Source organism: Cupressus sempervirens, chromosome 4 (assembly GCF_028749045.1).
Source record: "Cupressus sempervirens isolate cs-2001-9-10 chromosome 4, ASM2874904v1, whole genome shotgun sequence".
Lineage (NCBI taxonomy): Eukaryota > Viridiplantae > Streptophyta > Pinopsida > Cupressales > Cupressaceae > Cupressus > Cupressus sempervirens.
Genome location: NC_143121.1, coordinates 462,183,707 through 462,211,272, shown reverse-complemented (window position 1 = coordinate 462,211,272; position 27,566 = coordinate 462,183,707). Strand labels below are relative to the sequence as shown.

The 27,566-nt window shown below is 34.9% G+C and overlaps 1 protein-coding gene across 1 annotated transcript; it reads left to right on the top strand.

Annotated features, from left to right (window-relative positions):
• Nucleotides 1-763: 763 nt before the first annotated feature.
• On the top strand, nucleotides 764-20,342 carry LOC149561979 (uncharacterized). Its single transcript, XM_089827933.1, has 2 exons — nucleotides 764-875; nucleotides 19,672-20,342. Exons 1-2 carry the CDS (start codon nucleotides 764-766, stop codon nucleotides 20,340-20,342), a joined length of 783 nt encoding a protein of 260 aa, XP_089684059.1.
• The last annotated feature ends 7,224 nt before the right edge of the window (nucleotides 20,343-27,566 follow it).

Genomic DNA, 27,566 nt, shown 5'->3' with positions numbered 1-27,566 from the left:
TAGAAGTACAAGCACAAGATAAAGGGCAGTGTCACCGACACACTGCATGGGCTAATGTCATGGAAGAAAAATTCACTTGACAAAGGTGGATGAGCACAAAATGGCAAAACATCATGACCCCCCATGGCACTTTATAACTAAGTGCGAGTACAAACAAACACAAGGTGTACAAGATCTCAAATATGCAAAAGTAGGCACTTTATCTCAGTGCGTTTACAGAAAAAAGAATGCAACAGAAGAGAAGCATACAATGCTTAGAAGTCAGAAAGAAGAGTGAGCCAAAAGAACAAAAGAAGAGATCCAGGACATGTAGAATCCAAGTAGTCTTCCAGAGTGCGAAAGTGAAAAACTCGAAGAAGAAAGAACCTAGATCAGAATTTGGATAAAAGACCCCTGCAACTAAATAACTCACAGAACCAGCTTTCCAACGATATAAAGCGAGCCCAAAAAAGAGTCCGGATGAGCGAGATATGGCTCTTAGAAGGAAAAATAGAACATCTGGCTTTGACTACCAAAACAGGCAACCAAACTGCACCAAAAACTAAAAATACCTATACCATCATCTCTATCTCGGAACCAGCTTTCCGACGCATTTTTGGATCGAAAAAATACGTCCGTATGCTCAAGTTACAGAGAAAAAATCTCTAGGGCCTTCGGATGCAAAAAAAAAATATTATTTCTTAATAAAAAAAATAAAAAAACTTCACCACCCCCACATTGCCGGCGGAGTGACGGCCGGGGTGGCAGGAGGTCTGACGCTGCCATGGGGCAGAGCCGTGGTGGACACCGCCGGCTGGCCACCAGGGGGCCGCTGCGGTCGGCGGGACCGCCAGTGGTTTCCCGCAGGCGGTTACTACCAACCGCAAGCGGTTGCGGTGACTGCCGACGGTTTTCTTAAATTGCGACGGGTTTTTTAATTTTTTTCGATTTTTGTCGCCTCAAAACACGTGCAGGGGGCCGTATGGCCCTGTCGAAAAATTTTTTTTTGCCTCCCAGACCAACGGTGTCCAAAATGGACAAATTTTATATGGATTCTGGGGTTTTTGGGTGCTCTGAGCACAATAGTGATGTCCGTTTGAGCCCAAAGTGACCAAAAAAAAGGTCCCCCGTAAATCCACATAAAAAGCTTCTAAAACCTTTGAAAAATGCAGCTTTTAAAATGCTTCAACAAACCACGAACAGCGAGCAACAAGCTTGCTTTGATACCATGTTAGATTAGGTGAAAAACTAATCTCCCAAGAACACCTGCATGCATAAACCTGTCACATGGATGAAACAAAGAATAGAGGTAAGGAAAAATCATGGAGGCCAAAAAACTAGATCCATCTTATGGACATGCAAAGAGCAATATCTCATATAATCCAATAAGTGAATGAATAAAATACAAAGAGGTGAATCCTTATAAAGGAATCATGAAACCCAAAAAGAGAAACTAAATCCTAAAAAAGCTAGGTTGCACAATATAATTAATAAAATATTAATTATATGCACCTACAAGATAGCTTAAGAAAACAAGAGTAATAGGCAACTTAATTAATTAAACCAAAATGATTTAATTAATAAGTGCGAACAACTAATTACTCTAACATCTTCTTCTTCCTCTTTCTTCTTTTTCTCTTTTTCTTCTATCTTCTTCTTCTCATCCTCCTTTTTCTTTTCATCTTCCTCTTTCTTTTTCTTTTCTTCTTCATTTTTCTTTTTCTTTTCTTCCTTCTCTTTTTTATCTTCCTCCTCTTTTCCCTTCTTCTCTTCTTCCAATTTCTTCTTTCTCTATTCTTCCTTCTATTGTGATGTGGAGCCTAATCTAGCCCTAATTTTGTAAGTGGAAAAAAGTTGGTATAAAAAGGCTTAGGGTTAGGGATTTTTCATAAGGTGTGATTCAAAAATTGGTTCTTGCAATGGTATTAAGCTATAAGGGGTTACAAATTGTAATCAGGTTGTAATCAATGGATAATAATAATAATATTGGACTTGCTATTGGTGGACGTAGCCCAGGGATTAGGTGAACCATGTTAAATCTTGGTGTCTTATGTTCTCCTTTATGCGATCTGCTATTTTCTAGTATTGGTTATATTTACATGTAACTATTATTTCCATCTGAGGTTAATCCTAACAAGTGGTATTAGAGCTAGACTATTGTCAATTTTTTTAGCTAGACCATCGTCATTTTTTTTAGTGATCATTTGCAGGAAGGTCCACGACTGAGTGGGAGTGATGGTAGACTAGGGTAAGATGAGGGTCGACAAGTTTAATGGGTAGAACTTTTAGTTATGGAAAATAAAAATGGAGGACTATCTTATCAGAAGGATTTTTGAAAGCCGTTGGAAGGAAAAACCAAAAATTAGGGATCTATGACAAATGATGACTAGGATCTTTTGGACAAAAAGGAACTTGGAAGCATTCATTATGCCTAGCACCATTAGTGGCATTTAATATTATAAAAGAAAAGACAATAGAAGATTCGATGCAAACCCTAGTGAAACTATATGAAAAGCCCTTTGCTTCAAACAAGATATTTCTCACAAAGTGTTTATTTAATATGAAAATGATAGAAGGTGGATCTGTTGTGAATAATTTAAATGACTTTAGTACTATTACTAGTCAGTTATCTTCTGTAGGTATTAATTATAATGAAGAAATTCAGGTTTTCTTGATTTTGTGTTCTTTTCCTGAAAGTTGGAATGACTTGATAATGGCTATGAGTAATTTGTTTCTAGATCTAGTACCCTAAAATATGATGATGTGGTTGGTATTATTTTGAGTGAGGAAACTCGTAGGAAAACCTTAGGTGGATAAACATTAGGAAGTTCTTTGAATGCACAAAGTAGAGGCAAAACAACTAAGAGAGGAAATAATTCTAGAAATCATGAAAAATCAAGAGGAAAGTCAAAGGGGAAGAGGTCTCAATCCAGAGGACCAAGAGATTGTTGGTACTATTGAAAATCAAGGCATAATAAGAAAGATTGTTAGAATCAAAATAACAATGAAGGAGATAAACTAGAAGGGAACAAGGAGGAAAATGTGGTAAGTAACAAATTGAAGAGGATACTTTACTTCTATCTTTAGAAAGTGTTGATGATTCATGAGTTTTAGATTCTGGTGCTTCATTTCATGCTACACCTCATAGAGGTTATTTCATTGATTATGTCCAAGAGGATTTTGGGCTTGTTTACTTGGGGGATAATGGACCTTGTCAGATTGTTGGAAAGGGAAAAGTTAAGATTAAGTTGCAGAATGGGAATCACTGGCTACTACATGAGGTAAGACATGTTCCAAGGCTGAGTAGAAATTTAATTTCAGTAGAGAAAATCAGTGATGAGGGTTATGTAGTTACTTTTAATGATAAAAATTGGAAGGTTTCAAAAGGTTCTCTTGTAGTAGATAAAGGTGTGAAAGTAGACACCTTATATCATTTTACATGTCATATTATTCCTTCTACTTTGATTGTTTTCGAGAAAAATGAATGTTTAGGAACAATTGTCGCAGTTGAGCAGGGAGAACAAGTTATAGTTTTTGATATAACATTGTGGCACAACAGACTTGGGCACATGAGTGAGAAAGCTATGAAAGTAATTAATTGAAATAAAGTTTTACTATGTCTGAAATGTGTTAATATGGATTTCTGTGAAAGTTGTGCGTATGGAAAACAAAAGAGAGTAAGTTTTGTGAAGACTGGGAAGGAAAATAAAAGTAAGAAATTAGAGCTTGTGCATACAGATGTATGGGAACCAACTTAGGTATCTTCCCTTCGTGGCTCTCATTATTATGTTACATTTATTGATGATGCAACTAGAAAAGTATGGGTTTATTTTCTTAGACAAAAATATGATGTATTTCAAACTTTTAAGAAATAGAAATGCTTGGTTGAAAATGAGACTGGAAAGAAATTAAAATGTCTTAGATTTGATAATGGTGGTGAGTATTGTAGTCATGAATTTGAAGATTATTGCTCCTCTAATGGTATTCATAGATATAAAACTATTCCAAGGACTCCACTGGAAAATGGAGTGGTTGAATGCATGAACATGACTATAATAGAGGTCTCTCTACTCCTTTGGGTTGTCATATTCTAGAGGAAGCATGAACTAGTAAGAAGGTGAGTTATTATTTTCTTAGAATCTTTGGTTGTGAAGAATTTGTTCATATAGATTCTAAAAATAGAACCAAGCTAGAAGCTAAGTCAAAGAAATGTGTATTTTTTGGATATGACATCAATGAATTTGGTTATAGGCTTTGGGATTTTGAAAATTGTAAAATTATGACAAGTAGGGATGTCATATTCAATGAGAAAGTTTTGTACAAAGATTTGTTGCAGCAACATGAGAAGAAAAGAAATGATTATGTAGTGTTGCATGATACTCCAAAAGATGATGTTCCAACAATTCCTCATGATGTGCAACAATTGGAACAACAAATACCACATACCCCAGTGAATGTTAGATGGTCAACAAGGATGAGTAGACCTCCAGAAAGATTTTCTCCTTCCTTGTATTCTATTTTAGTTACTAATGTTGGTGAACCTAATTGTTATGATGAAGCTATGAAATTGGATGCAAAGATTCAGTGGGAGTCTGCAATGAAAGAAGAAATGGACTCTTTGCTGAAAAATAAGACATGAGATTTATGCAAGTTGCCTACAGGTAAAAAGGCTTTACAAAATAAGTGGGTTTATAGATTGAAAGAATAGGATGGAGGTAAGAAAAGATTTAAAGCCTAGTTAGTTGTAAAAGGATTTTCATAGAAAAAAGACATCGATTTTGATGATATATTCTCTCATGTTGTTAAAATGACTTCTATTCACATTGTTTTAAGCATTGTGGCTACTGAAGATTTACATTTGGAGCATCTTGATGTTAAAAAAAACTTCCTTCATGGTGATTTAGATGAAGAGATATATATATGGCTCAGCCATAGGGATTTGAGGTCAAAGGTAAATAGAACTTAGTGTGCAAATTGAAGAAAAGTTTATATGGCTTGAGGCAAGCACCTCGATAATGGTATCTAAAATTTGACAGTTTTATTCATAAGCATGGATATAGTAGTTGTTTTTTAGATCATTGTGTTTACTTTAAGAGGTTGGATGATGATAGCTACATTATTTTATGTTTATATGTTGATGATATTCTTGTAGCTGGGTGTAACATGGTTCGCATTAAGGGGTTAAGAGAATAGTTAGCACATGCATTTGCTATGAAGGATTTGGGGGTACAAAAAAAAATCCTTGGTATAAAGATTTGTAAAGATAGGAAGAAAAAGAAAAATGACATTATCTCAGGCTGATTATATTGTGAAGGTGTTGCAACATTTCTCTATGGAGAATGCTAAAGCTGTTAGCACACCTTTACTTGGTCATTTGAAGTTGTCGAAGGAGATGTGTCCTAAGAAACAAGAAGAGGGGGATAAGATGTCTAAGGTACCTTATGCTTCACCTTCAGGAAGCTTGATGTATGTTATGGTATGTACTAGGCTAGATATTGCACATGTAGTGGGAGTTGTTAGCAGGTATATGAGTCATCCAAGAATTGAGCATTGGAATGCAATCAAATGGATTCTCAGATATTTGAGAAGAACATCCAGTAAGTGTTTACACTTTGGGGGCTCTACTACTAATTTATAGGGCTATGTTGACTCAATTTTGGCAAAGGATATTGATACTAGGCAGAGTACTACAGGTTATGTATTTATTGTTGGTGAGGCAGCAGTGAGCTGGGTTTCCAGGTTACAGAAGGTTAATGCTTTATCCATTACAGAGGTAGAGTATGTTTCTACTAAAAAGGTAACTAAGGAGATGATATGACTTTAGTTCTTCATGGAAGAATTAGGACACCCTTAAAAGGATAATTATTTGTTTATAGATAGTTAGAGTGTCATTCATCTTGGAAAGAATTCAGCTCTACATTTAAAGACAAAACACATATAGTTGCGGTACCATTTCATTCAATCAATTTTGGATGATGGATAGTTAAAGTTGGAGAAGATACATACAAATGATAATCTAGAAAATATGTTTACAAAGGAAGTGACACGGGAGAAGCTGAACTCCTCTTTAGCTTCAGTTGGTCTTCTCGACTGAACAAAATAAAAGAACAACAACATCTAGGGTGGTTTGATATTCCAGTGGGAGCTATAGGTTTAGTAGTGCTATGATCAATTTTCAAGTAGGAGGTTATTATTGTGGAGTCTAATCAGTCTCAAAGGGGGAGATTATTGTGAAGTGGAGCCTAATTAGAATTAGAGGTTTATTCGACATAGTTTCCCTCTAAATTATTTCGATGGGGTTTAGGGGCAACGCCCCAAATATGGGGTCAAGGCGTAGCATCCCAAGGGTGGGGTCGAGGGGCAACACCTCCCCCCCCCCCCCCCCCCCCCTTGGGGTTTTTTGGGGGCGGTACCCTTGAAGCCAAAAAAGGCCTTGTATTGTAAAAGGCGTTAGCTATTTTTAAAAAAAAATTCTAGCCCTAATTTTGTAAGTGGCAAAAAAATTGTATAAAAAGGCTTAGGGTGAGGGATTTTTCTTAAGGTGTGATATGAAAATTGGTTCTTGCAGTGGTATTGAACTGTAAAGGGTTACAAATTGTAATTAGGTTGTAATCACTGGATAATAATAATATTAGACTTTTTGTTGGTGGATGTAGCCCAGGGATTGGGTGAACCACGTTAAATTTTGGTGTCTTATGTTCTCTTTTATGTGATCTACTATTTTTTGGTATTGGTTATATTTGCATGTAACTATTATTTCTGTTTGAGGTTAGTCCACTAGTACATTTACAATCATTTTCTACCAAATTTTTTGACCAAAGCTATGAATCCTCCTTATTTTTTGATTTCATTCCTATGTTGGTTGCAAAAAAAAATTATTTTCCCACTTTGGTCAAAATTTTGACCAACATCAATTTGCCCAATAGAATTTTGACCAAATTTTTTTGAAAAAGAAGGTCGAGCTGATGTTTGAGTTTAATAAAATTTTCATTACTCATGATCTCGTGGGCTAAACTTTGGACAAAGAAGGTCGAGCTCACATTTGAGTTTAATAAATTTTTCATTACTCATGATTTCGCAGGCCAAACTTTGGTGGGGATTTTAGCTGAACTTTGGTGATTTCGTAAGGGAAGGGCATTTGAGGGGACTTGTGATTAATTAGTTGGGTTGTGTGGAAGGCTTCAATGGTAGTGGTAGATGATGATTGACATATTTTATAGAGATTTGAATCATCATTTCAGCTAAACTTTGGTAAATATTTTATCCTCAGGGTACCTGCCCCTTCCCTTTGTAGCATTGTCCCTATCTTTCAAATATTTTGGGGGCTTGGGGACTTTGGGTTCCATTGCTTAAGACTAGCAGTGACTCAAACTTGAACTCTAATTTTGATATAAACCTATCAATTGCATCTCTGCTGATTATGGGCAGCCATATAGTTTCTATGTTAGTTTATTGTTGAAACTTGGAGCCTTTGGGCATTTTGTTGTAATTCTTGTATAATATGTATGTGCATGGCCAATGAAAGCTTTTAAGTGTTGTTAATTTTTTTGTTGATGCTCATGTATTATCTCAATTGAAGTTTATTGTAATTTATCAAGCTTCTACAATGTTTATGATGAATGCTTTAACAATTTTTGTATATTTAAAAAAAATCCCTTTCTTTTTAATAATTGCCCCCTATTGTCCCCTAAAAAATGGCCCAAAAGTACTATGTGCTGGAGATATGTCCCACTGTCCCATATTGTCCCTGTCATGAAAACTTGGTGGAGTATAGACACAAGATGATCAAGGTTTTCTCCCAAGAGATTCCTCAATGTGTGTCAGTCTCAAACATCAGTGAAGGCAATATAGCACACTCTATTTTGGTAATGTCATGTGTACCTTATAAATCACTACATTGTCAACTTGTAGCTATCTCAAGTTAACCAATTGAGAAGGCAGGTACCCAGGTAAAATATTGCTTAAAGACTAGTAGCTGACAAACACAAGATGATCAATGTTTTTTGCCAAAAGTTTCTTCAATGTGTCAAACTTACTATACTAAACTTAGGATGAGTCAAGTTATCACACTTAGCTTTGGTATGCCATGTCTACATTATAAATCACCATATTCACAACTTGTAGCTCTATCAATTGGTTGAGAAGATAGGTGCCTAGTAAAATATTCCTTTGGAGGTAGGGTGCATGCCTATACTTGCATCTTGCTACTGGCATGTGAATGCTTTTTTTATTAGCCTCAATAAAATCATGACCTTGAACAAAAATTATTAGCTTCTCTGTCCAGGTGTATGGCATATTTTGGCTAAATGCTGGACTGTCTTGACCCTTTATCTGGACTAGATGAATATGTGAAATAAAGTTTCCAAAACTTCAACATAGCTTCCATCTTGATCCTTTGTGCCAGGTGTGTTTGTCTACCTTACAAAAGGAAAAAAAAAAGGGTTTAAGATAGTAAACATTTAATCATACATGTTGGTGAAATATAAATGAAACTAGAAATAGAGTTTTACCCAAGACTTTAGTTACATGTTCTTGAATATTTATTGGATTATAATTTAGTGGATTTTATTCTCAAATTATTGATGGTAGGGCAACTTAGAATTAAGATTTTTCTTTGTCAATGTCATTTTGTCTCCAATATTTTTAAGGTTAGTCCAATTATCAATTTTATAATTTAGGTCTTGAGTGTTAGTCTGCATTTTGGTGGTGTTCATTTTTTGTTTGTGGCTTCCATTTTGAAAAATTGATTTGATCATTGTCATCCCCTTGGATATCCTCCCATTAGAAAATTTACTATTATGATATCACTATTAGGATTCAATTGTGTAGTTTGATTCAAACTCATTGACCCATGTTTCATGAGCAGTGGTTCACATTTCACACCTAACCCATCTCTCATGAGAATGAATGAAACTCTTAGCATCCATTGGGTCTAGGTGATGCTCATAGAGGTGGAGCATTGAGATTTCCTAGAAGGTCACCTATCCTATTACTACTCCAACTTGAGCATGCATATTATAGAGTTTCCTCTGTGGTTAAACCCACTATTCTTGCAAACCCATTTGCAAAACCTACACCAAGTGTTGTGCCTTATGAACCAATCATTAGAAAGCTCCTCATGCTCATCAGTTGATAAGTACAAGATATTTTCTCAACAAATCAAATTGTGATATTGTCATCACGATTCAACTGTGTAGTGCTTGAGTCAAACTCATTGATCCATGTATGGATTTGAATTGTCAATTTTTTAAGATGTAATAATTAAGTCATGCATACAACTTAATTTATTAGACCTTTAACTTGTACTGCAAATGTTATCAAATTTGTTAATGACTTACAATTTTTTTTTGCATATGGGTTACAAATTAGTTCTAATTTTTTTAATGTAATACTTGTCATAGAACGTCATGGTAGAGGCTTCAGGGCCACCTATAGATGCATATAACATAGTTGATACAAGATATAATTCTTATCCCAATCAAAACTTTATGTATACTTCCCCATGGCAAAATATTGGGCATGGTGGCCATTCCACTGGAGGTTATAGTCCAAGTGTTGCACATTCTAGCCCAACTAGAGGTTATGGTCCAAGTATTGGTCATCCTAGCACTACTGGAGGTTATGGTCCAAGTGCTGGTCACTTGGCCCCAATTGGAGGATATGGTCCAAGTTTTGAACATTCTATTGGGGGTTATGGTTCTCACTACAGTAGCTATCGATATTAGATGGAGAAGCAAGTACATTGACTATTTATGCTTTTTTGTAGGGCACTTTGAGAAGGTTCTGGATGTTGAATGCAGTTGAAATGGCTTGGGTGCTTATTTATATTGATTTGCACATTATCCAAGTTGATGTCAATGCAACAAGACTACTGAAAGACTTGAAACTTTGCAGTATCTTTAGGAATTGTATAGTGTATCCACAAGTAGGCTATACTTTTTCTCTTTTATGTTATGATTCATTTGCTTTCATAGGTGCCATTAAAAATTTAAAAATTATTGGGACATTTATGATATTGAAGATTTTTCAATTTTTACATGTTCATAACATTTAACTTCATTATTGGTTCAAAGTCTGTACCATGTCATCTTTGTTTTGTATTTAATTTTTATATTTTCCTATTTCTCTAATTCATTTTCCTATAAAATAATTGACCCCCCCTTTCAAAGTGGTGATAAAATGGGTAGTTGCTTTTGAAATTTGTAGTCTTGGCAGTGTTGGTGTCTTCACTTGTCGTATGCCATGTTTGAGATTGAGGAATGTGCAATGGCTTGTACAAATCTAATAGTAGATGTCCAATGTCTAACCTATGGTGTCTATGTTATCTTCCTAAACTAGTTTAAATTTGTCTAATTATTTGCGTTTCAATTTATTTTCATTAAAATTGTTTTTTCTAATAGAAATTGTGAACTCAGGAGAAGCATTAACTCCAAAGTTTTGGCTTATGGATTGCCTTGTCTGCATGTGAAAGCATAAATAATAGATTAACTTCATAGTAGTGGGATATTTTTAATGAAATTATATTTGGGGTCTTTGCACTATGAAAGCCATATTGGGTTCTATTTAGTGTGTGCTTGGTGGTAAGTTGTCTAGAATACAATGGTGAACAACTTTTCCTAGAAGCCATCTTTAATTACACGAGTGCATGAGCTAGCTTAATCTTGGTTCCTTAATCATTAATCATTTAGTGGAGGCCTTATGTTGCTAGGAGCTATGTTAAGTGTGGCAGGTACCCTCTATTTTGTGTGTGGATTCAATCATTTTTGTCATTGGAGGTGTTAGTTTCTTAGAGTTGTGAGGAATATTTTTTAATGAAATTCTATTTGTGGTTGCACTGTGAAAGCTTTATTGGGTTTTATTCAGTGTGAGCTTGGTGGAAAATTGTCTATAATTTTTTGTAAATTGAGTAAATGTTCTAGATATTAACGTAGGAGTCTTCTACTCAAAATGGCTAGTAGAGTACATTGATGTCTGCATGTGGGCAAGCACAGTTTCGTTGGGTGAACAGAAGTTAAGAGTATTGTTTTTTTGATATTTAAGTGATTGTTCTATTGTGCTATTGAATCCCACTGTGTGATTAGAGGTAGCTTCCCAAGTCAAACATGGCATCCTTTCCTCTTGTGATCAGTCTATATCATTTCTAGAAAATGCATCTACATACAAGAGTATGGTTTAGCATTTGTTCTATGAGTTTTATCAGCTCAAAGTAAATTCCTCAGGGTACCCTCTATTTTTCCCAAAATGTCAAATTTTGATGTTATAATGCTCAATCATAGAATGTAGATGTCAGATGTTCAAACTCTAGTGTGCATATTTTTTCATATCTAATTTATTTAAAATTAGTTTGGACACTCTAAAACACGCCTCAAATCAGAGCTAATTGGAAGGAAACTATAGTTAATAATTTTGACCATCTATTTTTATTGTCAATATATATCATAATTATTTTAGATAGCTATTATTATTGTATTGAAAATTGAAATATTTCTAGTTTAACTTCATTTTTTTTATTTATCAAGAGATGCCATTTATTTTCTATTGTGGACACATACAATTTTGTGGAGCTTTGGACTCTATTTTAAATATTTTTTAATTAGACAAAGTCTTCAGCTAGAGAAAATTGCTAATGACTGCCCACTTATCTAACCTGATAATCTAAATTGATCCCAGGCTGAGAGAAATAGATCAATGGTTTTAAATTTCTATGGTGAAGTGTCAAGCTCTCTATGTTGATACTTGGATAGGTCCAATTACAAGAATTGGAAAATGTCAACACTAGAATCTATGCAAGAACCTAGAAATATCACTCCTGGTCAGAAAAGATGACAAGATGAGGAGACAATAGCTGGAATTGGTGTGAATAAAAGATGGCCTAGCTAGCTTGGAGAAAGTGTATTTCAATTGCTTATAACTAATCAGAATGTTGGTGGGATAATTGGTCACAAAGGAGAGTTTGTGAAGAAAATGTGTGAGGAGACCAAGTCTCACATCAAAATTATAGATGAAGTGCTAGGCATCGCTGATCATGTTGTAAGTTACATTTTCTTCTAGCTTAAGTAAAGATCTTTTAAAAATTAAAATATCTTATTTGTTAGAGTCACATTTTAATGCAAGCTAAACACTGGTGCTCTTATGCTGCAATTTTGGTGAATTATGTTGCTTATTTTTTGTTTCTAGCATGTATTTTAATCTAATATTTAAACTATTGCAACCTTGTATTTTAAAAACTAATAAATGATGTTTAATACCATATCTTAACTTTTGGTATGGATGGCATGCTTAAGGTTCATAAGTGCATAATAGAGGGCATAGATGCAATGACAAATTCTGGTCGAGGGCAACAAGGTGTTGGGGGGTCAATTTCAACTCGGATGCTACTACCTAGGACACAGTCTGGAAGTTTAATAGGAAAGAAAGAATCAACAATAAAGTCAATTCAAGAAGGTTCTGGTGCCAGTGTTTGAGTACTTGGTCCTGGTATTATCCTAATTCTCCATTTTTATTAAAAACTTGATTATATTTTGTAATTTACGTTCCAGAGTAGGCTCTTTCATTTTTGTTGGATTATTCATGGTGTTTTGTTTGTATTATAATAAAAAATATGTTTGCAAAGATTGTCATGTAACCAATTATATGAATTCATGTTATGTTGTACTAGTACTTAATTATATACTTGTTACAGTTAAAAAAAGAAAAAGAGAATGCCAATTTAACCCATTTACTTGTTCTTGCAATAAAGCCCCCTTTAGTGCAGCAACCTCTTGCTCCTCCAAAGAGAAGGAGCCATCATAATTTAAGATCACATGTACCACAAGAGGAGGAAAATGAGGAAGATATTGATGCTCCTATCAACCTTTTTCTTAACAGATCTAAGAAAAACAAAAAGAAGAATGATGTTTTAAAAATGCTCTTTGATAAACCTTGTTGGATAATGAAAGAACTTTGTTTTAAGTAATTATCTATGAATGTTGCATATTAATATTGATTTTTATTTTATGTTAATGAATATTGTTTTGTGTTAATGAAGTCTTGATTAGTATTATATATTAATGAATTTTATATCATATTAATGAATGTTATATGATTGTATTGATTTAATGTTATAGTTCATAAATGGATGAATGAATGAATGAAGTATGTAATTAGATGATAATGGGTAATTTAGATTGATGTTAGGGGGAGGAGTGTGAGGCCAGATGAGCTTCCACTTTTATATGGTTGGCCTTGTTAAGTAGAGAATATTTTAGTATTCTCAAAACCAAGTGAAGCTCAAACTAATATACCAAGGAATCGCAAAACCCAAATCCATCTACCCTCTTGCTTAGAATGAGTAGTCAACTATCACAAGGTGTTGTTATTAGATGGTTATGGAGGCCATTAGTTCAAAGTTTTTATATGTGTTTGGTTAGTTTATTATACTTCTAATATTTTGCTTCGCATATTCATTTTCACAGGTGACAATGGTACTATTGATGGGCAGGGATCTATTTGGTGGGATTGGTACCATAATCATACTCTAGGTTACACCCGCCTTCACCTTGTTGAGGTGGTAGACTCAACTAATGTCTTCATCTTGAATCTAACATTCCTGAATTCACCATTTTGGAATATACATCCGGTGTACTATAGGTTTGCATTCAAGTTAGTTTGTCTATACTGTAGATGGCTTATGTATGCTTGTGAAACCTTTTCATTACTAGCATATGCTATTCACCAATCTCTCTATAGAGTCTTGTTGTCTGTTTGATAAATTGTTTCATCAACTATCATTATAATATTGTAATTTGAATGGCATTTATGGTGAATGCAACAATGTGCACATTAAAGATGTAACCATCCTTGCTCCATCGCACTCACCAAATACTGATGGAATTGATCCAGGTGACTTGGTTCTTTTTTTATATTAACAACTATCTAATGTCTCAATATCTGTGGGGATCTAGTTCCTTATTTTTTTAGTACACATTTTGAATTTTAATTTTAGACAGCTCATTGAGTATTGAATTTTAAAATGTCATCAATGACATTTATGCTTTTCAAGCTACATAAACTCTCAAAGTACAGTTGCATTATCAATTTAAACAAGGGAAATAAAAAATCCTTAGTTGTACAATTACTGCAACAAAATGTGGCATGGCATGGCTATTTGTACACTTATTTACATCATTGCTCACTATTGGTTGTGTTCTATAACAAAGGGAGACCACTAAATGATACTTGGAACTAGTTTGTGATATTTTGAACAAATCTCTAAACTTTGCGCTAATGGTTATGTATAATTTGTAACTAGTTTTTTTGTCTCGAGGTGTAGTAGGCTATTTTTTAAATTTTTTTTTTAGTGAACAACCTCTATTTTGGTACAGTGACCTAGCGTTACACTTGGAGATCTTGGAGGACAACCTGCCATGCAGAGACCACCTAACACATGACCAAATCCATTTAATAGTCCATTTCAAGGATCTGGTTTTGCATTTATCTGAGATGGATTAGGGGCATATGGCAAATGATTTTTTGGAACTAGTTTAGAGTACGTGCAAAGAAATGTGTGTAATGTCTCTATCTCCTGATTGCATTTTTTTTGAAATCTATTGATTGCTTTTGATTTTTTTGTATATAGACTCGATTTTAGAAGACTTTATAGTATTTATTACTTCTAGCTTTAGACTTTAAAAATGACTGACCGTATGTTTTAATTTGAATCCTAGTCAAGCTGACTCCATAGTTATAATTCATAACATACATCAGTTGTACATTTCAAATCATTTTTTGGTATATATATATATATATATATTTTTATGGAACATGTTTTGTAAGCAGATTAACAAATATTTTTATAATCTTCAATATTACTTTCAAGTTAAAGATCAATACGTAAAGAACAAGCTGAAAGTGGTTTTGTTTCCTTTCTTACATAGGGTAAGTTAGAAAACTTACAATTTGGTTGCACTAAAAATATATCTCATTGTTGTGCAAAATGTTTTGGTTGAGGATTATTTTTAGATCAGTTATAATTAAGCTGGGTATGTATTTTATTTTATTGTTAAGGGTCATTGGACAAGGATAGCTGAGAAGATTCTAGGAGGTCTCACATACAACCCGCCTATCTATGACATCAATTCTCCTAATTTATATATTCCTTTTATGGCATTTGGCACATATGTTATCCTTTTTGGTATCACATTGGGCTTGCTTGGGAAGTAAGTATGCTACCTTGCCTACATTTTTTGTGTATATTGACCTTTTCCTCTTTCTGTGTCAATGTCTGTGGCTCATATATTAAGCAATACTCATCTAGTTTGGTCTTTACCATTTTCTAAATGTTCTATTGTCCGATGCAATCCAATCATAGGGGAAAAATGTAAAGTTTATGTTTTCTTATCTCAGGCTTTACATATATGGTCTACATTTTGATTGGTTCCTTCTTCATCTATCTACTTTTCACATTCTCTATATTTATACATCATCAGTTTGGAAGGTAGGAACTGATTAAGTATTGAGTGCATCTTGAAGATCTTGTTACTTTTTGGGCCATATGTCTACAACTAATTGTTATGCTTAAAGAAAAAGAAATAAAATACTGACCAAGTTACATATTTAGCAAACCTTTAGTAATGAGCTAGTTAATCTTAAAAAGAAACAATTTTAGCCTAGGTCATCTTACCAATAGTAGAATCCAGCTATAAATCTGCCTTACCAGCAACAAAATCAAAGCCAACCTAAAGGAAATAGGTCGCCATTTAAAGGTAATGCGATGGGTTATAGGCAAAATATTAATCAAAGACCTTTTCGGCCATATAATCCAGTTCCTCTCAATTCAACTAATCCAGTTAGAGACATTGTGCCCATGCAAAATAATCTCGTAGCGGACTTTGAGTGGTGTTATCTGTGTAATGAACCTCACAATCAAGCTACATGCACAAATGGAGTTATAAATTAGGCATTAATGGTGCAAAATACAGTAGTGGGATAGAAAAATGCCACAAATGATGCACCTAAATAGCAGCATGATGTACCGACTCCTGAGACTGCTTTCCTCAAGTGGCAGAGAGATGAGTTTTGCAATGTCAATAATGACTCATCAATATCAGAAAATACCCAAGCTAAGAAAAGAGCTCTTGAAATAGATCAAATAGCAAACAAGGGTAAAGCAACTGATATAGTTGAGCCATCATCAAGTGCTACAAACATGGTGGCAGACACTCGCGTCCCTGTCACCAAGGAAACTACTCACAAGCCAACAGAACATGTTGCTGCTAAGATACATCAAAAATCACACTTTGTTGCGCCATTCAACATAGTGGAGAATATGAAGAAGATGAACGTGTCAATGTCAATGTGGGAGACTTTAGCTATTCTCAATCAAACAAATATCTTGCAAAAGGCTCTCTTGGATGAAGAAAATTTTGCAAAGGTGATGAATGTTTCAACAAAGGCAGTGTTAACCAATGCTAATGAAAAGAAGGATGATAGCAAGAAAATTGCCAAGGAATCAAATAAGGTAATAAAACTGCCTCCTTTTTACCTTTCCTTGATAATTGGTGACAAGTTAGTCCATAACTATATGGTAGATAGTGGAGCTACAAGCTTGGTAATGCCAAAAAAGATAGTTGACCAATTAGGACTAAAATACCGGCCTATTGAAAAGGGTGTTGTTCAACTTGATGGGATATTTATAGGTACTATAGGCATGATTAAAGATGCAAGTGTCACCCTTCATGCCTATCCTAATTTTTCCATTCAGCAGGATATATATGTCATAGATTTACCCCCGTATTTTGCTATCTGCTTGTCTAGGGATTTCACTACTAAGATTGGTGGCTATTTGTCATTTGATTGGTCCCACATGCTCTTTAGGACTAGATATGGCACTAAAGTAACCATTAAGTCTGAGTTACTTGTGAAAAATCACATAAAGCCCTATGTACCTAGTGTTGTCAATGCAAAAATGCTATGAAGAGGGGTGTCATATAGTAGCTAAAAATTGAACCCAGCTAGATAATGTCCCAGATATTCTTCTTGATGAATGGGCCTCTAGTCAAACCTTTGAAAATCAATTTTATCATGTGACAAGTGCTGACTTAGGGACCTATATTATCCATGAGAAAAATGAAGTCATTCCCAATCTAGTCAAACCAAAAAATCAGCTAGGAAAGTCCAAAGATCAACTATGGAGAATAGTTTTTGATGGTTTGAGGGGTAGATAGGGTGCTGGTGGGGGTGTCATGTTGATTTCACCTGATAATGAGAAATATTATGCCACTTTCAAATTTAATTTTTCTTGTACCAACAATACAACAGAGTATGAAGGATTAATCCAAGGGTTAGAATGGGCAAGAAAATGTGGCATTAAGTGTTTAAAAGTGTATGGTGCTAGTGAATTAGTAGTAAATCAAATCAGATGTCTGAATGCTGTAAAGAATGATATTTTGAAATCTTATAGACATCGTGTTTGGGATTTACTTGAACATTTTGATGCATTTAACATACTGGCTATTCCTAGAAATAAAAATCAGCATGCTGACAAGCTAGTAGTTGTAGGAGCCTAGTATGATATTGTTAACATCGTGTCTACATATACTAATCAACAACATATCAAGATCATTACTAGGCCTTCAGTTCCTAATAATGATACTAACTGGCAAGTTTTTGAGAGTGATGAACAAATTTTACAATTTTTACTAATTCTAATCAGCAGAGGTATAAGGATCAGTATGGTGATCGGGTGATCTAGTTAAAAAATAAGAAGTTGCAAAAGGGTTTAGTAATGTTGGAGAGTGTTTTGAATTCAGATGATCAACTCAAATTTGGAAAAGCTAACTTGCTAGTTAAAGAAAACTAGTATGTAGACCTAGAAATTACACCAGGTAAATGCTTGAAATTTGGCAAAGTCAACTCAACTGAAGAAAAAATAGCTTTTCTTCATTTGTTCCAAGAATTCAGTGATGTGTTCACTTGGTAGTATAGTGATTTAAAGGGATTTAACCCAAGATTGGAACAACACACAATAGAGCTAGAACCATTAGCAAAACCAATGCATCAAAGGCAAAGGCCTATCAATCCAAAGCTGGAACCCTTGATGCAGAAAGAGGTTCTCAGACTGATCGAGAGTAAAATTATTTTTCCTATTAAACATACCAGCTGGGTTGCTAATTTGGTCCCTATAAGGAAAAAGAATGGGGAGTTATGGCTGTGTGTAGATTTCAGGGACTTGAATTGAGTCTCGTTGAAAGGTACCCGCTTTCATCCATGGAACATATTTTACAAAGTGTATCAAGAGCTGAAAGGTTTTCTTTGTTGGATGGTTATTCGAGTTATAATCAAATCTTGGTAAAGGAAGAGGACCAATATAAAAAAACATTTAGAACAAAATGGGGTACAATGGCATACGAAAGAATGCCATTTGGATTGTCTAACATTGGAGCTACCTTTCAGAAGGCTATGGAGATGGCTTTCAGTAATTTAATGTACAAGTTCATTTTGGTTTATTTGGATGATGTCACAGTTTACTCATAGAAAAAAACATATCATATTGATCACTTAAGGAAAATTTTTTAGCATTGAAGAGAGTTCAGCATCTCATTAGACCCCAAAAAAGTATATTTTTTGTGCGTGAGGTGAAATTACTTGGCTGCATTGTATCTAAGGCAGGCATCACAATGGACCCTGAACGAGTTATAGCAAGTTTGGAGCTACCTTTACCATAGTACAAGAAAGGCCTTCAAAGTTTCATTGGCCACATCAATTTTGTGCAAAGATTTCTACCTGATATTGCAGCACTTCTCAAGCCTTTAACAACTATGCTTAAAAAAAATGCAGTTTTCACATGGACAAAGGAGGCTAAAGATAATTTTCAAGCCATCAAAAATGCATTAGGATTAGCACCTATCCTAATCAATCCTGATTTTAGTAAGGATTTCATTCTTTATGCATATGGGGGCTATGACATGATTTCAGCCATGTTGGTACAACAAAATGCAGAAGGATTGGAATAGCCAATTGCATTCTTCAGCAAAGGACTAGAAGAGTATGAGAAAAGGTATAGTTTCATTGAGAAACACATCCTTACTATTGTGAAAAGCCTTAAGAAATTTAGGTACTTTTTGACACATAACAAGGTTATTTTGCATGTCACACACCAAAGTGTCAAGGAGTTCCTCTTAAGTAAAGACCTGAATGAAAAGAGAGTTGGCTGGATTACACACATCATGAAGTATGACGTAGATATTTAGATAACTAAGCTAGTTAGAGGAAAGGGATTATGTGAAGAAATTACAAATAAGGATATTTCAAAACTTGAGAAGCAAAAAAATATGGTTTTGTTGATTGGAGCTGCTAGAGTTGGTGATCAACCAGCAAGCAAGTTAAAAGATATGATGCATTTTTTGAAAACCAGTCAATGTCTAGCTACCTTTGATCGAGAAAAGAAAAGATACTATAACTTAAAATTAATTCCTTTTGTGCTAATTAACGATATTCTATATAGGAAAGATTTCAATGGAGTCCTTCTCAGGTGTGTAGATTCAGATCAAACTGCTCAAATATTGCATGAATTTCATGATGGGCATTTAGGAGGACATTTTTCTTGTAGGACTACAACTTACAAGATTCTAAGAGCAAGCTATTACTAGCTTAATTTGTTCAAAGATTGTCACATACATATCAGTAAATGTGCTAAATGTGCTATATTTGTAGGAAAAGAAAGGCTACCAAATTTACCCTTAAAACCAATTAAAACAGAACAACCTTTTACAAAGTGGGGTGTTGATTTTATAGGGTCTATTAACCCTCCATCTAGCGCAGGTCACAAGTGGATTATCACAGCCACTAATTATTTCACGCATTGGACTGAAGCAACAACATTAAAGGATGCAAATGAAACAACAGTCCTAAATTTTTATGATGATATTGTAAACAGGTTTGGAGTACCTAATTCCATAATATCAGATAATGCACTTGCTTTCATTGGGATGAAAGTAACTGATTGGGCTTTTACTCATGGGATTTATCTTAGCACCAGCTCTAATTATTATCCACAGGGTAATGGACTAGCTGAATCTTCAAATAAGAATCTTATAAGGATTATCAAGTGCAACTTGCAAGAGAACAAGAGAGATTGGCATTCAAAGTTGAAAGCCCCCTTATGGGTTGACAGGATTACTCCAAAACAAGTTGTCAAAAACTCCCCATATAGGCTTGTGTATGGAAAAGAGGCTAAATTATCCATTGAGACAGAATTACTCGCACTTGACCTTGCTATAGAACTAGTTTTGTTTGAAGATGGTGATCCTATTTTAGTGCGGTGTGCCCAGCTGATGGAGCTAGAGGAAACAAGGAAAAAGGCCATGGAAACTATGGAGTATTAGCAAATGTAGATCAAGAAGAGCTTTGATAGAAGAGCTCGAGCTCAGGATTTTCATGTTGGTGACATGGTACTGAAGTGGGATGTTTTGAAGAGTAGGCTAGGCTAGCACAATAAATTTGATCATATGTGGGCTGGGCCATTTCAGATTGCTGAGTGTAAACAACATAATGCTTACTAGCTGGCTACCATGGAAGGAGACATACTACCGAGCCCTGTGAATAGGATCCAACTCAAACCATGTTTTGAGGTATGAGTTTCAGTCCTACCTTGTATATAATAGGTTAGTTTTCCTTGTTTTCAATAAATGCGTCTACATTTAGTTTAGTTTTAGTTTTATGTTCTGTTTTGGTTTAGTAGTCTAAGTTAGTTCAGTTGCTAGTTTATGTTGTTTTGCAGTCATATCGGCCCACTTCATTCACTCATGCATAGATATGTGTGCCTACATACATGCACATATCTAACATATGCACACATACACATATACATATCACTAACACTAAATATGTCTGGTTGTCAGCCATACATATCTGCATACACATGCATACATTGCATACATACATTTATGTAAGTTCATACATCTACACATACGCCAACCAAATGGTCGACTATGATGGTTCAACTCCTAAAGTTGGTACTTGAGTTTTGACCCTACATACCCATCAATTTAATAAGAATTTCCAGTCTTATTAAATTGATGAACATACATTCAAAACTGAAAGAAAAACTTTAGAGGTCACTTTGTGTCAGGTTTTAGGTGCTAGGAATGTGTAATCAGACTCTATGCCTCTTAAATAAGAACAACTGGTCAAATGTCAAGCAAGCAGACATACAATAGAAGTCGCCAAAAATGTTGCTAAAATTTTGCACATGTGTAAAATTTTAAGCATACATGCAATAAAAGTACAAAAGTGCTATTCATTTCATTCAAACAATAGAAATGTCCTTGTATTTAATTACTTTCAAATATACATTGACATTTTCAAATGATGAAATGAATTAATATGTTGAATAGGAAAAGATCTCACACAAGCTGTGAGTATAGCTCACTGTATTAAATTTATTTCATAAGGAAATAAATGAACATATACATATGAATGAAAGAAATAAAGAGTAGAGATAACCAATCATTTTCTATTGTTTTGACTGGTTATGCACTCTTTCCCTAGCGCAGCAGAATCTAGCTCCAAGCTTCACATGATCTCCAGTCTGCAAAAAACATGAAAGCAACTAATGTTAGATCCCAAAGGATCTAAGAAATGACTACCTATCTCTACAACTACACATGTTCTTTGTTGATGCATCTCATTATGAAAGACAAGAAAGCTGAAAGAAATAAAAGTCATTTGTGAGTGTCACGAGCTTGTGCTCGAACCTCACAGAATAGTATGCTGTAGGATTTCAATGAATAAATAATGATTAACATCACAAATTACAAGAGTGTACTTGCTACAAGAAAGCATGAGAGAAAAGTAACGAAAAATATTTCAAGCAATGCTAAGAAGCAAAGAGTTTTCATTGCAAAGGTAAAACATGCCACTGGAAAGTATGTTGACAAAATCTCAAAATGCAGACACAGGATGAACAAGGTTATGTTGTAACAAATTATCATGTGATTAGAATGCTCTCTTAAAGAGATCCCAACAGCAGCTAAATCACAGCCCAAGTGAATATCTCTGCATCTGATAGGGTTCAGAAAAATTTTGAGGGTATAATGGTTAGTGCAAACTGTATAAAAGATCCTGTTGTCTCTTCATTGAAGATAGATACCTTTGATATGTTTTTACAGCCAGTTGAAGTTGGGAAATTATTCACTCAAGGTTGATCAATGATGCTTTGCAATTGGAAACACATAGACCATTGACTACTGGAGTTCTCAGTGAATTGAAATAGGAAATGTGTGATGGTATTTTCCAGCAATCAATCTTGAAAGAAACAACTAGACTCCAAAGGAAAATTAGTTAACATCAACAATAGCATCAGAATCTATCTATGTCTTTTGAGACTTCAATATGCAATAGTTCTGAAAAGGATCAAAATCGAACAAAATATTCCTCTTATGCAATCAAGTTTAATAAGGGACTTGAGTAACATTTCAGAAACTTTAGACTTTAATAATGCTGATGAAAGGAAATAATACCAGCATATTGAGAGAAATAGTATTAGCAAATGCTTTAACAAAAGTCATTATTGAAAAGTATGAGAATTCCTTCAGTAGATTCAATTAAAATTCAGCACTATTGGCAGCCCAATATGGAAAATTTTTAAAAAATTGAATTTTGTTATGGTATTTGAATGCTATTATTGATTCAGAAGTAGAAAATCCATCATGTTGTTTGAGGAAAAGTTCTAACAAAGATGATATAATAACACCACATGGGGAGATAGTAATAGGGGAGATATTCCTTGCATGGAGAGAATGTTTTGAAGTAGGCCAAACATTGGAGAGTCACAATTATCTCCTATTCAGATATCTATTTTAGATACATATCGCATATCGCATATGGCTTGTGGCCAAGCTTATACCATTGCAATAACAAATGCTGGAGCATTAGTGTTGTGGGATGCAACAGATCTAGGTTATTTCTGTTGTAAATTGTTGGCTTAAGTGCATGATGTTCGATCCATACAATCAAACATACAATCTAGAATGCAAGTCAAGGCCAGACACTAGCTTATCTACTATTACAGAGTTTGACCCTAGTTACATAATAGGTCCACTATCTTAAGTTTGGATCATTATAGATATTATCTATGAGATTGAAGGGGGAACTCTGCAGTCCAGATCTGGAATTCCTGTGCATGGAAATCCTACAAAAGCAAGTGGAGACATAACTATCCCGTATCATTCATTATCATGGTGCAAAACATGGCTTGGTTCTCATGTGAATATAACTAGGACACCTCAGTCAGAACATGATGGTTCTGATGTACAAGAAGCATTTAACATAGAGTGTCAACATGGAAGATATTTTATTCCAAACATGACAAGGGATAGCCATCTCAAATACATTACATTTTATGAAGATGGAGAGAGCATTCTTGGGAAAAGAACAACAGTGTGGGAGCTTGATAAAGTGAACCACAAGAATCTTGTTCAATCACCGATGATAATGAGAGAACTCTGGTTGGAGATGTGGCATAGCTTTCATCCTGACGCCAAAACAAAATTTGTAACAACAGCTAAACGGGGGCCATTAGGGATGAAGAATGTTACTGGGACTATGCCAAAGCATGATGTGTTCTGCCAGATCATTGTGAATATATGCATGTATTTGGAGATGCTCATTTGGACAAAGCATATTTGAGGAACTTGCAAATCTAGTTATAGAATAAGGAGTACATGCGAATAAAGTTGTGAATGCCATATAAACTCTAGTGCTTAGCTAATTGAAAGCAATGAAACCCCTTAATATACAAGCCATAATGGTATGTACAGTAAAACTTGAACAACAAGGAGTTAAAATGCTTCAAGATACCTCTCATGGCAATTCAGAGACCAACAAACTTAACGAATTTTTTTGTTGTGGCATCCAATCAAACCCTGCGGTTAAATTCTTCAGACAGAAGACTCCATTTTCTTCAAACCTTCGAGCTTTCCAAATGTTTCAAAGAAAGATGCATATGTAAAATGAAAGCCTTTTAGGGTTAAAGGCTTGTTACGCCTTTTCAAGATTGCATAATTCTTTGGAATCCGCAGGCTTTAGTTTGGGATTTTTATCCCTTTGATTAATTTTTGCATCAATGTTTTATTGTAAAAGGGAAATAGTTAAATGATAAAGTTATAAATCATTTAATAATTTCTCTTCATGGTTTAAGAGCAAAGAAATGAGTCATCTTTCTCCCATTATGGCCTTTAAGTTTTTATAGACATTATGAATCCTTCTAGGAGAGAATATAGGGTTTGGAGTCAAATTTGACTTTGCCTTGGTAGTTGGAGGAGGTTTATTGGCTATTAGAGTGTTTTTAGGGCAGTTATCAGTGAGTCATTGGGTTCTTTATGAGATAATGGAGGTTTCCCAGGGGTAGGAATTCATTATGTAAGTGATTAAGTCCTCCTTTTGGGGCTATCATTCTGTATACGACCCAAGGAGTTGGGTTTTTGTACTTAATGAGTTTTCTAACTCATTTTGGAGGAGTTCTAATTTTACAGAGTTTTGAAATATCTTTTGAGTCCTAAGCTTTGTTACAGGGTTTGTAATTCAACATTTTGAAGAAATAATGCCAATGATAGTAGTTTGATTATGCTTTATGAAGTAAATTGTTAAGCCCTTTTCCTTTCTACAAATTTTGTGTGTTTTTGAATGATTTGATAAGTTAACTTATGAATGTTTACATTATTCTCTATTTTTTGTCTCATTCCAGCACCTTTTTGTGGAAAAGTAAGTCTAATTGTAGGTTATGATATGTGTTTATAGGTGAAATTAGTCAAAGTGAGGTAGTAATTTATCCTCTTTTTGTAGTTTCAGTATTAAAACCTTATCATAAATCACTTGTGCAAGCCTTTATAGGAAGATATGCCTTATCTGTATTTCATAGAACTATATAATCCTCTCTGTTATGTGTGGGTTACATCTTCATATTAAATTCTGGTGTATCACCTCCTTAATTTAAACGTTCAGTTTTAGGTTTGTTTTCAGTCATTTCTTACCTTTTTCCTGCAAGTTTTCATTGAGTTGTAGAGATTACCACTGAAAAATCCAATAGGAGCTGGCCTAGAATCTGGAGGTTTCATTTCATTATCCAGTCTTACACAGTGAAATGACTCCCATGTTAAGTAAGGGTTACTGAACATTACCATTTCAGTAGGGTGCAAATCTTGAAACTTAGTAGTTTTAGCACGCCCGATGGGACACGAGCACATTATTCGACTATGATGGTACAACTGAAAGTCATTTTTCAACCAGCCAGTAGAGGGTGATTAATTTATGAGAAAGATTCAAACATGAAGTTCCACTTCTTTTGAACATTTGCAGTTGGAAACTCCAAAAAGACATGGAAGGAGCTTATCTAGGACAAAGCCAGCATCAAGGAGGTGACTTTCAGCCCCTGGTCTTCATGTATATAAAAGAACATGTCAAATAAAATTTAGACATTCAGCAAGTCCATTAGTAAGAGCTGATTCTTTTGACATATTTGCTGATTCAACTGAAAATTCAGCAAGTAATGGTTTTATACCAGCAAGTACAATCAATACAAGTTTTCAACAACAACTTGTACAATAGCAACTAGTACAACAACTTGTATAGCAACCTCCACCAATGGTGAGGGCATATGCTTTTGTACCTTTTAATCAAGGAAGTCCCTTGAATTTTGCACAACATCATGATATACCACTGGCTACATTGAAGAGTTTGCCTAATTTTACAGGGGAAAACTAGACTATAGCTTATGAGCACATAAGAGATGTTGCAACTTTATGCAACGTACATCATGTTATAGAGGAGGATGTGGCTACTAAGCTACTTGAAACATCATTAAAAGGAAAAAAACTTCAGTGGTTTAGAAGCCTAGCTGTTTGTTCTATAGGCTCATGGGATGCTTTGAGTGATGCTTTGACAAGACATTTTGAGAACAAGTTAGACTTTTTGTCGCTTGTGGAGTAGCTCACAACCATAAAGCATGCACCACAAGAACAAATGATGGATTTTAATAACCAGTTTCAAAGGACCTAGACTAGAATACCCAATACGGTAAGACCTTTAGCAGATCATGCTTTTCTTTATTATTTAAGAAGCTTAAATAGCGATATTTTAGTAATGATTCAATCTATGAGAGGTGTTTCGCTGCCTCAAGCTTATGAGATCACTATTAGGGCTGAAAATAGCCTTATCTAGGCTAGTAAAATAGCCCCTAGGCCTCCAATGCCCATTTTTTTTGACATTCAATCAAATATACCATTGGTAATTCTACCATTTAACCCATTACCTGTCATTCCCAGCCAAGAAATTACCATGGTAGGCCCTTCAAATACCATAGGTCCTTCTCCAGAGCTACAAGAGATTAAGAATAGTCAGCTCAAAATTGAAAATATGATGCAAAATTTTAGTAATGAGCTAGTTAATCTTAAAAAGAAATAATTTCAGCCTAGGCTGTCTTACCAACACTAGAATCCAGCTATAAATCTGCCTTACCAGCAGCAAAATCAAAGCCAAACTCAAGGAAATAGGCTTCCATTTCAAGGTAATGCGATGGGTTATAGGCAAAATATTAATCAAAGACCTTTCCGGCCATATAGTCTAGTTCCTCTCAATTCAGCTAATCTAGTTAGAGACATTGTGCCCATGCAAAATAATCTGCAATGGACTTTGAGTGGTGTTATCCATGTAATGAGCCTCACAATTAGGCTATGTGCACAAATGGAGTTATAAATTAGGCATTAATGGTGCAAAATACAGTAGCGGGACAACAAAATGTCACAAATGATGCACCTGAATAGCAACATGATCTACCGACTCCTGAGACTCCTTTCCTCAACTAGTAGAGAGATGAGTTTTGTGCAGTCAATAATGACTCATCAATATCGGCAAATACCCAAGCTAAGAAAAGAGCTCTTGAAATAGACCAAACAAAAAACAAGGGTAAAGCAACTAATACAACTGAGCCATCATCAAGTGCTACAAACATGGTGGGAGACACTCGTGTCGCTATCACCAAGGAAACTGCTCAAAAGCCAGCAAAACATGCTGCTGCTAAGATACATCAGAAATCACACTTTGCTGTGCCATTCAACATAGTGGAGAATATGAAGAAGATGAAAATTTCTATGTCAATGTGGGAGACTTTAGCTATTCCCGGTCAAACAGATATCTTGCAAAAGGCTCTCTTGGATGAAGCAAATTTTGCAAAGGTGATGAATGTTTCAACAAAGGCGATGTTAACCAATGCTGATGAAAAGAAGGATGACAATGAGAAAACTACCAAGGAATCAAATAAGGTAATAAAACTACCTCCTTTTTACCTTTCCTTGATAATTGGTGACAAGTTAGTCCATAACTATATGGTAGATAGTGGAGCTACAAGCTCGGTAATGCCAAAAAAGATAGTTGACCAGTTAGAACTAAAATACCAGCCTATTGAAAAGGGTGTTGTTCAACTTGATGGGACATCTGTAGGTACTATATGAGTGATTAAAGATGCAAGTGTCACCCTTCATGCCTGTCCTAATTTTCCCATTCAGCAGGATATATATGTCATAGATTTACCCCCATATTTTGCTATCTGCTTG